This window comes from Protomyctophum bolini (genome assembly GCF_963924005.1).
Source record: "Protomyctophum bolini genome assembly, chromosome: 12".
NCBI classification, from domain to species: Eukaryota; Metazoa; Chordata; class Actinopteri; order Myctophiformes; family Myctophidae; genus Protomyctophum; species Protomyctophum bolini.
This window is the reverse complement of record NC_137873.1, coordinates 32,022,165-32,039,279: the sequence shown is the minus strand read 5'-3', so window position 1 is coordinate 32,039,279 and position 17,115 is coordinate 32,022,165. Positions and strand designations below refer to the sequence as shown.

General features: G+C 44.7%; 2 protein-coding genes across 5 annotated transcripts in view; both read left to right on the top strand.

Moving 5' to 3' along the window:
- LOC308325695 (myomegalin-like) overlaps nucleotides 1–17,115 on the top strand; it is a 73,214-nt gene that overhangs the window by 15,072 nt on the left and 41,027 nt on the right. For all 4 annotated transcript variants that reach the window (XM_080778324.1, XM_080778325.1, XM_080778326.1 and 1 more), the window contains exons 4-11: nucleotides 338–498; nucleotides 1,428–1,584; nucleotides 3,020–3,073; nucleotides 13,922–14,059; nucleotides 14,807–14,926; nucleotides 15,600–15,692; nucleotides 16,446–16,676; nucleotides 16,781–16,939. In XM_080778324.1, the coding sequence (XP_080634450.1) occupies nucleotides 338–498; nucleotides 1,428–1,584; nucleotides 3,020–3,073; nucleotides 13,922–14,059; nucleotides 14,807–14,926; nucleotides 15,600–15,692; nucleotides 16,446–16,676; nucleotides 16,781–16,939 (1,113 nt within the window). The remainder of the gene's footprint in view (nucleotides 1–337; nucleotides 499–1,427; nucleotides 1,585–3,019; nucleotides 3,074–13,921; nucleotides 14,060–14,806; nucleotides 14,927–15,599; nucleotides 15,693–16,445; nucleotides 16,677–16,780; nucleotides 16,940–17,115) is intronic.
- Nucleotides 8,309–10,732, top strand: LOC308325350 (uncharacterized protein; the record flags this gene model as incomplete). Its single annotated transcript, XM_080777835.1, has 2 exons — nucleotides 8,309–10,519; nucleotides 10,727–10,732. Exons 1-2 carry the CDS (start codon nucleotides 9,170–9,172, stop codon nucleotides 10,730–10,732), a joined length of 1,356 nt encoding a protein of 451 aa, XP_080633961.1. The 5' UTR covers nucleotides 8,309–9,169.

The window sequence follows — 17,115 nt, the reverse complement described above, 5'->3', positions numbered from 1 at the left end:
AAACTGGCACCGCCGTCTGGGTAGACCCCAGTGGTGGACAGTAACAAATTACATTGAACCCATTTACACCTGAGGCAGCCATTCGCCATTTGACTGTGCATGACCGTGGCACAGAATGTAATTAAAAAACTGTATACGATAAAAAAGACCCAAACTAATTTAAGTGAATATAATCTTTTAAGCAAGTACAAACTTTAACTTGTACTCAAAGTCATATAGGAGTATACCTGTATGCTTTGACTCAAGTACTGAGGTTGTTGAGTACATTGTCCACCACTGACAGTCAGGAACCAGACCGGTTCAACATGTGCATTTGTTCCCACCATGTGTGTCGCAGGAGGCCCAGCTAGCGAGGTGCGAGGCTGAACGGATGGCCTCCCTGGCTGGATCACACTCCCATGCCTCCCTGCTCTCTCTCGACACCCCCATGGAAGACTTCCCCGAGGAGGACGAGAAACCCCTCGCTGCCCTTCCTCCACCCACCACCAACAAGGACAGGTACAGTGATGAACAAAAACATTGTAGAAAGACTGGTGTAGCTCAGTGGTTTTCAAAGTGGGGATCAGGGACCTTGACAGGTCTCTAGAGGGTCCCCACTCCAGAGATACAAATCAAAACATTGTAAGAGCGACTATTCTAAAAACATACATGTTTCAATGCCACCACTATAAATGTGCTTCATGCGGTTATATTAACACATTTTGTACATAATACGTCCTGAAACGTCATAAGGATTGGAACCGAGAGGTGCCTACGACGTCTGTGGACGTCCTAGCGACGTCCAAACGACGCGGGGCGAGATGATAATATTCAGAATTATTCCTTTTTTTTTTTTTGGCATTTCGCTTTTCGCTTGCCGTATGCTAACGCTCTGTGCAACTATTAGCTTGTCATTGACTCCCATGTTAGTGCGGCGGAAAGAATGACTCGTATCTCCTGATCCAGGGCGCTCTCCGTGGTGATGAATGGATCGATATGCTGGCGCTGCGTTTCTGCTCCTCATCCGTCTCTCCCGCAAAATATGAACTCTTTTTGGAGCGTATATAAATATATTAAGATGATCGGAGATTGTGAGGTGACTTTGTCAGTCAACTTTTTTAAGAAAGTATTTCCGGTTCATGGCTTTCAAAATAGAAGCGATCACTACTCTGGCGATTACTCTGGCGCAAGCAGCGCCTTTATTTTGATGCAGTTCCGGTACTAAATGTGTTAAAGTAATCCCCCAGGCCTCTACTGTTTACTAGTTCTCCTCTTTTGTTCTCGCAACTCTAAATCTCCCCAAAAATAACCTACCGATCATTTGTAAGCTTGCATATCAGCTATTTTCGAGTGTTCACCCCCAGAATAAGGACCCCTGTATTTAAGCCAACTTGTTACTCTGTGATCTTGTTCTCTCGAGAACAAATTCAATGTGTTTTTATTTGCAGGCTGATCGAGGAGCTGACCAACGAACTTTGCTCCAAGGATGCTCTGATCACAGAACTGAGTGGAGAGAAGAACTGTCTCACCCAGAGAGTGGGCGAGCTGGAGGCACAGCTGGAGGACGTGTCTTCATCTCTACTGCAAAAGGACAAAGATGTGGAGGTAGGCTGGCTGTCGGTAGGCTACACAGTCAAATGTCCACAGAATGGGAGGCGTTTGTCATGAAATCAAAGCATACCTATTTACACGCACCTTGCCAGTGGGTGCAGGGCCAACAAGGCAGTCATGGAAAGGAGGTATAGGTCGATCTCAATAGATCTTCATCAGGTCAGTATACAGAAGCTACTTTCCAACAGTATGGGCCGTGCCATCTGGAAGAGGGTCTGTGTGAGTGCAATGATGGGTTAATGCACGGGCAAGGCGGGCACATGCCCAGGGCACTGCAGCCAAAGTGGGCCCTGGGGCGGCCCCTTGAAAATCATGAATATTATTTTATTCGAGCATTTTAGTTTTGCCTTTTTTTCTTTTTTGTCTGTCTTTTTCTTCACAATAACATCAAGTAAGTTTCACCTATACTTCTAAGTTAGTCTGTCTACTTCCAGCACTAGGTAGGTAGATCTAAAAATAAAACCTGTAATCATTTTACAAGTGTCCAACGATGAAAATGAAAGATATTCTAACTTTGAAGTATCTTTGAGTAATTCAGGTTTCTGATGAAGCCATCTTGAAAAATATACAAAACGACGGACATGGATTAAAAAGCAAAATGTTGGGCAAAAGTGTGTGTCTGTCTCAGTGTAAAGGGGCTCATCTCACAAGGGCGGGGGAGAGAGAGAGACATCAGAGGTTGTGACAATCCACAGCTTTGTTTCAAGGGCTATTCATGTGACAAGAAGTACCTGTTGGAACACATGCGTGCATCGCACATACTGTGTGGCGTGCATGCCACAGACACACACAAAGGAATGAATACACACACATGGACACAAATGCACAGTACAATCCTTAGTGTTCATGTACCTCTGACAGTGTACAAATGGAACAAAATGGAAAATTTGTTCTCCGCATTTGACCCATCTCTTGGCGCTATGAGCCGCAGGGTGCGTCGCGCTCGGGAATCATTAGTTGATTTGACCCCCAATCCAACCCATTGATGCTGAGTGCCAAGCAGGGAGGCATTGGGTCCCAGTTTTATAGTCTTTGTATGACCCGGCCAGGGATCGAAGCCCCGACCTCCCAGTTTCAGGGCGAACACTCTAATCACAAGGCCACTGTCTGGTTCTGTGTGTGTACGTGCACATGATCCCTCAATCCCATCATTTTGTGCAGCATTAATCTGAAGACTCGCCTCGCCTCTTCAGACACATTTAGACAGATTCTAGGTTCATTTGTTTACCTGGCATTTTATAGTTTCTATAGTTTCAATATACAGATTATACTTTTTGATATTATATTGACGCTAGGTTCTTGGTTTACCTTACTACACTGTCTCTACGTTTGATGTATGTGTTTGCCTTGCTTACTGTAAGTCGCTCTGGATAAACGGTGTCTGCTAAAGGCCTGAATTTTAATTTGTTCCATGTTTTTCTGTTCACAGTTCTACCAGGAAGAGTTGGGTCGGGAGAGACTACGCATTGAACAGGAGATGCAGGTAGGGGTCACTTTATTATTATTATTATTATTACTGCCCCTCAAAGTTATGGATGTCACATTTCATGAATATTTTCATGAGAAAGGTGAATGGAAAATGTATTCACTTTTGAATGAAATTATGAAAACACAAGATGTTATAACAGAGTTTGACCAGCGGGGGTCAGTGTTGTGTCACTGCAATGGGAGCATGTTGTTTTGTTAGAAATAGCATTATGACACCTATGGAGCATGTTCTGGAAAACACCATGTAGAAACTATAGACCGTGGTTTGCTGAAAATATGAGTAATCGTTTATGTCAAAGGGCTATCATTTTTGTAATTTCTGTGTAATTACACCCCATGAAACGATATGGTGAATTATTAGTTTTTGTTGCACAAACAATACAAATATAATTCAACAATCTGACCAGTAAATATTTATCCGTGGGTGAGTGAGTTACTGGGCCCAAACCCTCCATCACAAATGTTATATTTTGTCATGTTGTTTAGTGTTTACAGTAACAGCATGAGCTGTAGTCATGTCCATGGAATCATTCAAATCAGGGGCCTAAATAAAGAGGAACTGAGTTATTAATACAGTCTCGTATACAAATAAGGTGGCACTTTTATGAGTCTTCTCACACTAACAATACGCACCTAGATGGCACAATATTACACAATGCCATTGTGTTTACTTTAAACACTATGTGAAAATAGATGATCTATTAAGCTCAGACCATGTTGCACATATTTTGTGCTTGTTTAGGATAAAAAATTAAAAAGATTTTAGAACATTTTCACCTATAACACCTATAACTGAAATAGCGATGCCAGGTTGAAAGTGATTCACATATCGTTCCACTTTTCCAAATGTAAAATGTACACATCACCAGAGACAATGCACCGTGTAGGGAGGCTACAGAATGCACACTGAGCCCACCACAGTGCCCAAACATCATTATTTATCCCCTCGTTGCTAGCAAGATTGATTCCCCACAGGGGAGAAATTTCTCTTCAGTTAAATGGAACAAATGGAGATGGCCCATTAGTCTGACACCAGTGACTTCAACCAGGATATTTGGTGAATCATTGCACTCCACTGGTTTGACGGATCAATAGTCATTACTACCATATTTAGCTTGATCAATGTCTGTCTGTTTAGCCTCAGTCCATCCATCTGGCTAGTCTGAACAGCCCTGGGTCTTGGCATTTGGCTGTGGCCTCAACGCCTCACTGTTTTGTTTCAGAGATATTTCTTTTGCTGAATGTTGTTTCGAGTTGAGGTTCTTATTTGAGTGTTCATTTTAACTTGCAAATCAGCTCAGTCTGAGTGATGCAAAAGGCCGTTGCCAGGGAGGCCCCGTGCTCAGATTTCACATTGTGTGTGCGTGCGTGCGTGAGAGACATAGTGACTGAAAGTGTTATAGGACACCTATTCGTTCTATAAAATATGACAGGCAAGTTTGGGACTAAATCAGTTTGTTCTGATCAAATCTGACAAATATGGCATTGTACTATGCAACTATGCTATTCAAGAAATGAATGGTATAGTACATATTGTGCACATTTTTAGCAATAGTGCATGCATGTGTGGCATGCATGCATGTGTGTGTATGTGCGCGTGTGTGTGCGCGGCATACGTTCTCACGGTGCTTACATCTTCCATGGATGGGTGCAACTGCATGCGTGCAGCCACTTGTGTTGGATAGCATGTTGGAGAGGGTCCGGTTTCAGCTGGCTGGTCGATATGGGTTGAGATGACCTTTGGGTGCTCGGAGACTTTATGGATGTTGGATATCAAGTTCTGTGGTCTCAGACAGACACCCGCTAGGAGAGCTCTTAATTGGTTCCCCAGACACCACAGGCATTACCGTTAAGATGCATCTTAAGTCTGGAGAGAGAGAGAGAGAGAGAGAGAGAGAGAGATTCTTACAACAATATGTCACTTCATGACACGTGAGCTTGTAGATCAGCTAATAATTTCTTTATATTTAAGATATTTGACATTTCTGCCCTGTACATCGTTTTGTTTACGAACAGAAATGACTCATATGTTCCAACTTCCAATGTTCAATGAGAGAGAGATCGCAGACACATTTTGAAATGATAATGAGAAATAATCTGATGACAGGAGTATTGCCCAACGTTTTCGTTACTATTCGTTTCTGGAAAAGAAATCAAAGGGCTCTCAACTGCTGATTTCTAATCATGTTTGTATTCTGGTACAACACAGCAGGCTGTGTCAGGTGATATACAATTTTGTCCTTTTAATGTCTTAAGCACTGTACATTGTATGGCGAATAGCGAAAATACCTGATCTACAAGTTCACAATGTGTCACGTCACAGTGCAGTTGTTTTGTGTCGTTTTGTTTTAGTTGGGGAATTCTTATGTGTGATTTTTCTTTTTTTCACCTATAATGCCATGCCCAAGATAGGGACATCAGTTTGAAGGGACAACATCATCACACTTCAAATGCAGCCCACTCTAATCAAAGTCCTCATGAGGCTGCTAATCACCCGGTGTGTGATTTGAACAGTAACAAACCTTCAAATTCGCATTTTCATGAAACCCTGAGCAGTATATGCTAAGCCAACTTGCTCTGGGTGCACGGGGTCAGGCTCATTAAAGATGTTTTCCATGAAGACTGCGTAGAAGAAGCCTGGGGGCTTTTATGGTCAGATATCTCAGTCACAGTGTGAGAACGTGACCATCTGTGTGTATGCACTCAGACACAAGCTGTGTTTACCATGGAGACCAACTTAAACCAGTAAAAATGCATGAACGTCTGTATGCATGACAGGGGAGGTCTGTGTTTGACTTATAAATGCTCTCAGATCCCTGATACAGCTGACAGTCCCATGCTGATCAATTCATAGCAAAAAAAATACCTATACGCTTCCATTATTGCAGTTAAATTAACACTGTAGATTTAACCATGCGTAACAAAATCACCAATTAGGCTACTCTAAGTTCAAATATACGGCACTATAAAAAACATTTAAAGGCAAACATAAGTCGCAGATGCATGTTTCTTGCAATGTATGCTAAATCAGACTAACATGTTTCAGCCAGAGCGTGATGATTTGCCTGTGAGTTGGTGAGTTGTGAGTGGGCTGACAATATGACATAGAATAATAATTATTAAAAAAGGCCAGATCATTATCATGTTGACCGCATAAAAAAAATCAGTGACAACTCTCATCCAGCAACAGTTTTAGGCCGAAGCAATTGTCATTCCATACAGATTCCGTACAAATGGAACCAAATGGACCCTCAGGGTTAAGTCAAATCTAGATCTAAAATCTAGATTTTTACAGTGCAGCTGCCCTATCTCCTTGCACTGCCAGTGGGGGCATGTGTTACCTTGGTAACCAGTTTTATTGCCCCGTTATATCTGTGGAGGAGGCAGGAGGCTGGACACTCCCTGTATCTCCTTCATCCCCTGTGGAGCATGTGGTAGCTCTTTGTCTGATAGCACACCGATGGATAGCTACGCAATCTCCCAGATGCACCTGTGCCATCTTATGCAGACAATATAATAGAACATATAGAATAGGAATGGATTTGTCCTTCTTCTGTGTGACAAAACGTTGCATAGCAACACCGAGTATTAGCAGCACTTTGTATTTTGTAACCTCTTAAACACTGTATACTACGTCATTGACCGGCATCCCCCAGGGCTCTATACTAGGACGGCTGCATTTTTCCCAGTCTACACCAAATCTTTTTGAAAATAGCCGATCTACAAGGTCATAAGTGGCCCCTTTTCCACCAGGGTAGAATCGGTTCTGTTCTTTTTTTAACCAAATTCAATTGGTAAAGTTGGTAAAGTTGAGTTTCTATGGTCCATGTTTTGTATCTCCGTTTTGTATTTGTATTGTGTGTTTGCTTTTATTCTGTGTTTAGCTACAGTGTATTTAGTTTTATTCTTCTGTATAGCACTTTGTAAACTTTGAGTTGTAAAATGTGCTTTATAAATAAAGGGGATTGGAATGGATTCAATATGTATAATAATAATAACCTGATAAATGATTGGACTGCTTACAGTGCTTTATATAAATATTGTGTTGTGCATCATTACTGCAGAAATATCACTTCACACAAGCTTTTATTTCATGCATTTTAATGTTTAATTTCAAATAGGTCAATGATGTAGTAGGGAAACCAAGGTAGAGAGAGAGAGTAGAGTGGGGAGGTGTGAAACCAGATAGGGGTCGGATTCGAACACGGGTCCTCGCTCTGACTAGCAGCACATGGTCTCATTTGGTCTGTGAATTAACTGGAGTCACCAGGAAAACCTCACCTGGTGTACTATAGAATAGATAGAAACTATAACAGAACACTTATATGTTTGTATGGAAGCTAGGATATAGATCATATTGCCATCAAAAACAAATAATAGGCTATACTTGGCAACTACCTGGAAGGGGAAATGGGGTGGACAAATAAGGGAGAACAACTATGCTGTAGGCCTATTTCTGTTTGCACAAGAGAGCACATACCGGTATGACAACATATGAATTATGTTATATTCATCCAGGCATGAGCTGCATGACACTGTAACATTTCCTGTTTCCATGTGAAGTATTCAGTTGCAATACTAAATATTGCATGAATTAAATATTCTGGTGTAAGTTCTGTGGAATGCATTTTTCCTTTCATTATAATAATATAAAAAAACCTATTATTTGCGAATATCCTGGTCCTTGAATATTCCTTTTGGAGTGTGTTCAACGATCCAATTTAACGCGTTTCAGTTCGTCTACACACTATATTATCAGAGCGTCACTAATGTAATGTTAGTATTATGCTACTGTGTGTAGAAGCATTTCAACCTGTTCACTGATGCGTATGGAGCTTCAGTAGACTGGGCAGCGAGAAGTAGCACCGTCCCCGGGGGGAGTCGCACTGTGTTCTTCCAGCGGACATGCACGGTAAAGCTGACGATAGCGAGGTTTTCAGATTTTTTTCTCTGCCTAAAGTTAAAATAAACAACGATTTGCTAAGCGAAAGCGATTTAAGATTTCCAATTACAACCAAACGAGACGCATGCGAAGAATGCACCGCGCCGTTCCACCCCCTCCCCCGTGCGTGTGAATGGTGCGGTCTGCCGTTGCAGGTCTGCTCTGTTCTGTCCAGACAGAAGGCTCTGTCTCCACTCCAGCGGCACTACGGAAAGAACGCTGCTCCTCTGTCTCTCTCTCTGCCGTTCTGGCTGGGATGAATGAACGATTTCACAAGTCATGTTTTAATACCGAAGAATATGGAGCATTCAGAGCAGCCGGACTTCCTCGGGAAAGCTTAAATGGCAGCCGAGCAGAGCTCACCGGCGGCAGTGACAACCTGAGAGCGCTCGGTCGGCTCCCATGACAGCCAACTGATGCAGAGGAACGCCGAACGCGTGTGTGTGTCAGTGTGTGTGTTTGAAAAACGCACGTTTTTGTCCGTTGACGAGAGAATAAGGAATATACCAAGGAGATTCATATGAATGAATGACCTGATGGAATCGGGATGACTTGACATTTATTTTTATTTATGTTTTTTGGAACCGTTGTGCACGAATATTGCCGTCGCACCTTCAAGATCAGGAGCGGCGCGGCTGGGATGTCATCCTTCATTGACATTTACCGTCTTTCTATCTCTCCTCGATAATACATATTTACGTCACAGCTTTGGCTATGTCCCAAATGACATTGGCGTTTGCAGCTCAGCAATCGTTTCAGATTATAAGGCTACATATATTACAAATATATATTTTTCTCAAAATATAATAGTGGTTATTTGTTTAATCTTGATGTCTACCTCAACTGATGTCTTATTTTCAAACCAAATCTTATTTGCAGCATCTAAACTGCCGATATTCCCAACTTTATTTATTTGAGACATATGGGGTCTCTATTATGGCCAGAGAGCTCATTGCTTCTATTACCTTCCATGAATAATCAATGCATGCTTGAGCTTCACACCTCCTCCTGGTGACATAACGATGAGGACTCTGTTGTCTGTGGGATCGCTGATCAAATCAGCGCGGTGAAGTGCAATTCTGACGTTCAGTACCTGAAACGTCCTTCTCTCCTCATCACCAAAGCCTCCCCCGCCCTCTGGCCTGCGTAATGCTCGACCTCAAGATGAAGGAGTCTTGTCGTATCTGCGCGCGGGAACTCTGCGGGAACCAGCGGCGGTGGATCTTCCACCCGGCCTCCAAGCTCAACCTGCAGGTGCTGCTGTCGCACGCGGTGGGCCGCGAGCTGACGCGGGACGGCCGGGGCGAGTTTGCCTGCTCCAAGTGCACCTTCATGCTGGACCGCATGTACCGCTTCGACACGGTCATCGCGCGCGTGGAGGCCCTGTCCATCGAGAGGCTCCAGCGGCTGCTCCAGGAGAAGCACCGGCTGCGGCAGTGCATCGGCGGGCTCTACCAGAAGACCAACGGCGTGGAGGAGGAGGAGGAGGAGGAGGAGGGGAGCGTGGCGGTGGCGGGGCCGGGGGGCGGTGTGGTGGACATGTCCGGACTTACCCACGCAAAGTACTGCGCCCTGCTCCAGGAGGACCTGGTCTACTCCCTGTACGAGTCCTGGGCCGATGACGACCTCGACTGTCACCACCACCACCACTCTCAGTGTCCCAATGTCGCCTCAGGGTCGGAGGTCACAGCTGCCACATCGCACCGTTGCTCGGCCAGCACCCCCAGGAGGTGTCGGGGCTGTGCCTACTGGCGGGTGGCGGACTCCGATTACGAGGCAGTGTGCAAGGTGCCCAGGAAGCTGGCTCGGAGCACGTCCTGTGGCCCTTCCACGCGCTACTCCGCCAGCGTCGCGGGAGGTGGTGTTGGCGGCGGCGATGGGCGGCGCGACGAGGACGACACGGAGGACGCCCCTTCGTCTCTCACCCTGGTTCCCGGCGGTGGCTCTCGGGACCCGTCCCGCCGGGCGTCGGACAGCGACCGCACGCTGGCCGGCCGCGCCAGCTCCAGCCCGTCCGTGGAGTCCCTGGAGACGGCGGGGGAATGCGCCATGCAGCGGCCTTCGGCTCGTGCGAGGGGCGCGCGGTGCTTCCTCGGCGATCCCCTGGACGATCAGATGTCCGACTGCCTCTTGGAGGAGCACATGGGGCCCGCCGCGCTCGCCTCGTCCACGTCCCACCTGTCCCTGGCCCTCGGGCTGCTCCAGACCTGCGGTCTCCATCGACCGCTCCGGAGCCCCAAGGGCAGCAAGCTTCCGGTTCTGGTCCGCCAGGAGGACACCACTGGAAACGGAAGCGTCCGGCTGGCGTTCCCCGATCCTGTCCTGGGGATGTCCTTCTGCGGTCCAGACGGAGAGCGGGGCGTCCACGTCCCCATGTCCCAGCTGGACGCCCCTCTTATCAGGCTGGACGCGGAGATGGACAGACATCTGGACCTGGCCGAGATGGCGGAGCTGTGGGAGGATTTGTATAAAGAGTACCCACCTCCACGCCCGCACCAGGTACACAGCCAAATCCTTAGGGTTAATTTAACCATTTGTAACTCTGAGAGGGTACAAATATGTAGTGTACCCGTCCCTAACCCTACTACCCTCTCAGAGTTAGATATGACTCTGGGAAATAAGTAACAAATGGATAAATTAACAATAGGGATTGTACTGTGTATACAACATTAGCGAGTGGTTCCTATGCTATGCACATCTCTGCAGATCTAGCCGCAGGCATAAGGGGCTCTACTGCCGGAGCACTACATACCTATTTCTGGGTTAATTAGCTGCATAATCTAGCCGCCAATCACACAAATCCTGCCTATAGCCTTTCCACCGAAAGCCGTTCCTCAGAGCATGTGTGCTACAGTGTGGGGGTGTGCATTGCAGCGTAATTGTCTTTGTAAGTGAGTATTACTTTAGCGCGCAGGTCAGGTGTGGGTAAGCTGCCATACACGTCATCGTGGCCTGATATCCTGAAGTGTGTGTGTGTGTGTGTGTGTGTGTGTGTGTGTGTGTGTCTGAGATCTATGAGGAAATCAGCTATGCCTATCGAGCATTAATTGTCTATAGATCTGAAATTACAGCATAATCTTTTAAAATTAAGAAAATATTGTGCTATTTAAAATTGAGGTTTATGTCTATCTGAATACAGTTCAGAATGTTTTACTTGGATAAGTGAACTGGAGGCATTGGGCCAGCAGCCTCATACAATGACAAGCATTACAGCAGCTAGATGAGACCACAAGGCATGACCAGAATCAGATGACGGATTCTTCTAGAGTCAAGTTTCTGTTTTCATGCAAAGCAGTTTCGTGGATTAGTGTTTTGGCAGTATCGTTCAAACAATGAAGAAGTCTATAGACTTTTAAACCCTCCCTTCCTAAATTAACAATCATCAGATAGACAGGGATGGCACCCATCCCATCACCACTTAATTTAAATGGGTATTGCATTTTAAAACACTTTTCGGAGGGTTGATTTTAATGTCTACTCAGGCTATTGTGTGCACCGCACACACAACTTGATTCAATTTAGATCACGTCCCCGTCCAACACGACCATTCAAGTTCAAACTACATGCATTAATGTCCCTGGTTCTGGTGACTGATATTGTCCTACTGCATAATAACTACATTTTTAGAGAAATTTGAGAGAAAGAAAAGTAAATGTAATAGAAAACATGACATGATGTCCCCTCATGCTTTAGAAATATCAGTCACCATAACCAGGGCCCTGTGTTTTCATTGAGTTCATGTGGAGTTTGAAGTTGAATGGGCTTATATAGGAGTGAGGAGTGTCTGATCAAATTAATATCGAATCCCGGTATCTAATTGTTGTTATCGAATAAAGCAAGTAAAATAAAATTGTCGAGGTGCAAATAGGTGAAAATAAAGCAACGTGTTTTAATGTAAAATACATCTTTAAGCCTTATTCTATACTATAATCTTCAATGTTGAATACCAAAAACAAGGAAATGAGGTTGAAAGTGGCAAACTTTGGAAAGGCACACAAAGACCCAACACTTGATGTTATTTGGGCTAACTTTAACCAATCTGCGCAAGCAGGCTCTAAATATACAGAAGACATACCATAGGTATTTTTGGTAACACTAACACTATATATATCTCTTAAATTGGAACAAGCTGGCATTTTGGGTGTGTGTGTGTGTGTGTGTGTGTGAGATGGGGGGAGAGAGAGAGTCATCGTGGAGCCAGGGCTGTTGACTTAAGTAGGTTAGATGTGAAGATGCACAGTGACTCTACAACTGGCCTATTTTCGCAAAGAGCCCTGGAGGCAAAGAGACCCACGCAATGTCAGACCACCTCACTGTCTTCACTACTATGGCTAGTAGTACAGAAATACTCTTTTGCTACACTATTCTGGTTAAATGAGAAAAAGAGGTTGTGTATCAGCAATGGTTTTCAGTGGAGTGCTAAACCCAAATCCAGTATACATCAAAAAATCCAAAAAGGTAGCACATCCCAAAATTACTCACATTTTCATTTCTTTATTGGCAAGCACCAAAAATCATTACACGTTTCTGCAATGAGCCTTCATCAGAGCATACTATTATTATACTATTATTCTGGTGTTTATATGTAATGCCTGTAGTACATGAAGTGTAACAAAACAATTGTATTTTCTTTGTAAGCAGTGGCCTGCTTACAAAAAAAAACTTCTGCTGAATGCTGTGATGGACTAACTGGCATTCAACCAGAAAAAAAAAATACACTATATTTGTATTTAAAATAAATACTAGTGGTGGATATTGCTTGCAATCTCACGATAGATATGCATCACTATACAGCGGCCACGATATCGATATATCGATTATAGGTTTATTGAAAATAATGTCCATGTTGCACAAATGCAATAAACAAAGAGGTAGGAGCACCCACCAATAGTGGGGGAGGTGCTGACCGCGGGAGGTACAACTTGGAAAAAGGATGCACAGCTCGTAGTCACGATGCAGAGCTGCACAAATACAATAAAACACTTTCAGGCCCACAGAGATCTTTAAATTAAAATACAATTTCTAAACATCCTAACAAGGGGTCTGGGAAGGGAGTGCATTGCAACTTGCAAGGGGGGCTTTGATAACGTTAAACACGGGGTCCGTTTGTCAACACTGATCACCCAGATAATTCATGCCGTTTATTGCCGTATCGATATAGCAGCCTCTCGATCGATTCACCTATCGGATGTTCTGTCGATATATTGCCATATCGATTAATTGAATGCACCACTAATGAACACCCAGCTTTCATTTGGATCTGTAGTATTTGGTACCTGTGGTCTGACTCCATACTGTACCTCCTACTAATTTCCTGTTGCCCAGAGGAAGTTGTGAAAGATGAACTAGAATTGCACAACTGAAGTGCAGAAGCACTGATGCGCCACTGATTTATGTAAAAGATAGTAATGGTATGGAGCACTTTGAACACACTCACTGTTACACATGAACATGCGCGCACACTGCTTTAGAGACTCAGAGTGCAGCTTTTAGCAAAGTGCGCGCATGAATGGGCGATTGAGCGTTGACATGAATTTTTACACAATCCCCAGTGGTGGATGTTATGTCGTTGGTTTTGAGATTTCTGACTGAGTGTAGTTCTCCATAAATACAACCACATTCATGAAGTTGGATATAAAAACAAAAACGTAAAATCAGTAATTTATCTTGCTTATTCTCAGTTGAAAATAAGGCATTTCTGTTTGCTCAGAGTCACAGCAGACGGTCTCAATAATAGAATAGAATACTTTGTTGGTAACTGTGAAAAGCATCAGTATCGCCAATCTAAAGCGCCAAAATAGATTAATAGCAAACAAACCTAAGCTTGTTAGTCGTTTCCATTGTGATCTCATTAGGCCAAAGTGTGAACAAACCTTCTGTGTGTGTGTGTTGGTGTTCCAGAGTCTTGTGGAGGAGCAGCAGAGCCAGCTGAACCAGTATGAATGTGCAGCAGGGCAGTGTGTCAGCGAGCTGCAGAAGGCTCAGCTTCAGGTCCAATCTCTGCAGGCCAAGATCCACAAGAGCGAGGCCAACAATACGGTACGTTGACTCGGAAGCCTCCTTTATACACTGTTGTACAATGGTGTTGCTTGCCAAAAAAAAGAACTTTTTGTTTAGTTTTATAATTGTTTTTTAATTGAGTTACATTCTTGACGTGTCCCAAGGTTCTTTCATTTGCTTTCCCCCATTCACATCCTCATACTCACTCAGCCTCTCTCTCACGTGCACGCGCACACACACACACACACACGCGCGCACACACACACACACACACACACACACACACACACACACACACACACACACACACACACACACACACACACACACACTCCGCTGACCAGAGCCAGAAGAACACTGCTGTACAAATACTGTATGGTGTGATCTTTGCATCTTTGTGCATGCCTCGCACAATAATAACGGTAGAATAGGAGGACGATCTCTGTCATTGCACTGGCAACTCCTACGGGTTAATGGTTAGAATTCCTGTTCGGTGTGGTGGGGAACTGAGAGGAATGACATGTTAGGAACGGCATGTTCCTCAGCATGGTCCTCCAGGTTTAGGTCCTCACTTGTCAAGTGAAAAGAAGCAGACTGGTGTCGGCAAGTCACACATTTCTGAGGTGGCACCCGTCTGTCACCAATGTCAATCAATGTCAATCTGCAGGGACAAGGCAGGGGGACTACAGTTCAAGGAGGAATCGGGAATTGGCAGGACGACTAAATTGGGAGACGATGTGAAAGACTGTACTGATGACTGTGTGTCTGTCTCCTGCTTACATACAGAAGCTGCAGGAGAAGTTGACCGAGATGGAATGTGAACTGCGTTCCATCCGCCAGGATGCTCAGAACCAGGAGAGAACCATCCAGGATCTCACCGACTCCGTCAGCGCCAAAGACAATGAGGTGTGTGTATCTTGTGTGTTTTGTTTATGTATGTAGAAACTGCTTTGAAAAACTAGTCAACTAAGTGCTAGTGGCAGTATGTTTGTGTGTGTTGACTTAAATTTATTAAGGGGCTATTCGTTTCACAAGCCCTTTAGAACGGCTCTCCCGGCATTTCCTTGTTAAAACCCAGTGGAAACAAGAAGAAGGCGTTGCAGAAGCTATACTATTAAATGTTACATACATTATGTAAGATTGCTCAAAGTGTGGTGCTGTGTTCACACTGGCAGCTACAAAGCTACAGTCTCCCATAGATTTTCATTGGAAGCCAGCGTCATGAAGATCAAAGATACATCTGATACAAAGCTACACAATAAAGTAGCTTTTAACTTCACACCATCAGCTACAAAGATACAAAACGACCACGTGTTGTTTCATCATTTTCATCTCTCTCTCTCAGAGAGAGTCTCTCCACACAATTTCCTCTGGGAAAACGAATGATTTCCGTCCGCCTGTTCGTCCCAAGCTTTGTATTCTCTCACCCATCTTTGACGTGCCCTTTATAACTTCAACCGCCACTCGGCGACAGACAGACAGACCCGCTGCGTCGCCTTTTCTTTGGTTCGTTTTGGTTTTTTTCTCTCGGTATTTTGGAGCTGTCGGTGTTGACACTCAGGTCCTGTTGTGCCTCCAGGCTCAGGAGCTGTATCAGCTGATCGAGGGGCAGAACGCCACGCTGTGCAAGCTGAGAGAGATGGCCCACCGCAATCAGATTACACAATCCAAGGCAAGACCCCCCCCCCCCCCCCACACACACACACACACTCTACTGCTCTAAATAATTTATTTTCCCTTTGGCAGTGATGGAAGAAGTACTCACATTTTTTTTTACGTAAAAGCATCAATAACACAATCTGTAAATACTTCAGTCCAGTATTTAAAATTGACTTGAGTAAAAGTATTGGCAATCGAAATATACTTAAAGTGCCAAAAGTAGAAGTATACTCATTATGCACAATGTCACATTTCACAAGTTCAATAATGTATGAAAAAAAATCTTTTAGAAATTGCTGATCTACAAGCTAATTGTGAGCAAATAATATTTGTAGTCGCCTCTGAGATGTAGTGTGTAGTGTGTTGACAATTGGAAATACAGTAAAGTAAAGATAACTCAAATTTGTACTTAAGTACTGAATACATGTACTTAGTGACTGTACACCACTGCTCCACCACTTTATACCAGTGGTTCCCAAAGTGGGGTCCAGGGACCCCTAGGGGTCTTTGAGGGAGTTCCAGGGGGTCCCCAGCTAAATGATAGTTAGGAACCATATGGACCCTTATGGGTCTGTAACTCTGAGAGCGTACACATGTGTAGAGAGTGTACACTGTCAGAGTTAAATTAACATTCAAATGGAGGTCTGCGGTCAATGTCAATTTGGGAGTCCTTGACATGAAAAGGTTTGGGAACCACTGCTTCTATACACACAAGAATCCACAATATTCACCACGTAAACGCGTACTGCATATTTCCACCCCTCAGGCGGCTCCTCCGGAGAGGGGCAGCGAGGCGGAGGTGCTGGCCCGCCTGCAGGGTGAGCTGGTGGGGGTGCAGAGCTCTCTGTTCTCCCTGGGCCTGGAGCTGGAGGCCAGCCAGAGGAGTCTGAGGCAGAGCCAGAGGAGAGGGGACCACATGGCCACCTTCAAGGACAGACTGCACTCTGACCTGCAGGAGGCGCTGCAGCACCGAGAGGCCACCGACAAACACAACCAGGTGTGTGTGTGTGTGTGTGTGCGCGCTATTTTTTTCACTTCCTATAAAATGCACCAAAGGCCATGAGAAGTGAAGTGACGTGTGGTTTCTTGTTGTTGCTGCAGGACCTGCGCAGCGCCCTCCAGAGGGTTCGCTCTGACCTGCAGGCTAAGGAGGCAGCTCTGAAGGAGAGCGAGGCCGAGAGACATGCGGAGGGACAGGAGAGAGAGAGGTCCGACGCACAGCTCAAACGATCTCTGCAGGACAAGGAAAAACAGCTGCAGGTGGGGCGCACGCACACACACGCAATCAGTCTCGTCTAACTCTGAGACTATAGAAATGTAACCAAATGGTTACATACATTATACACTCCCACTCCCAGAGTTACAAATGTATGAATTAAGTACACTCGATTTGACTGTGTGCTAGTTGTGAACTGACACACACACACGCACGCACA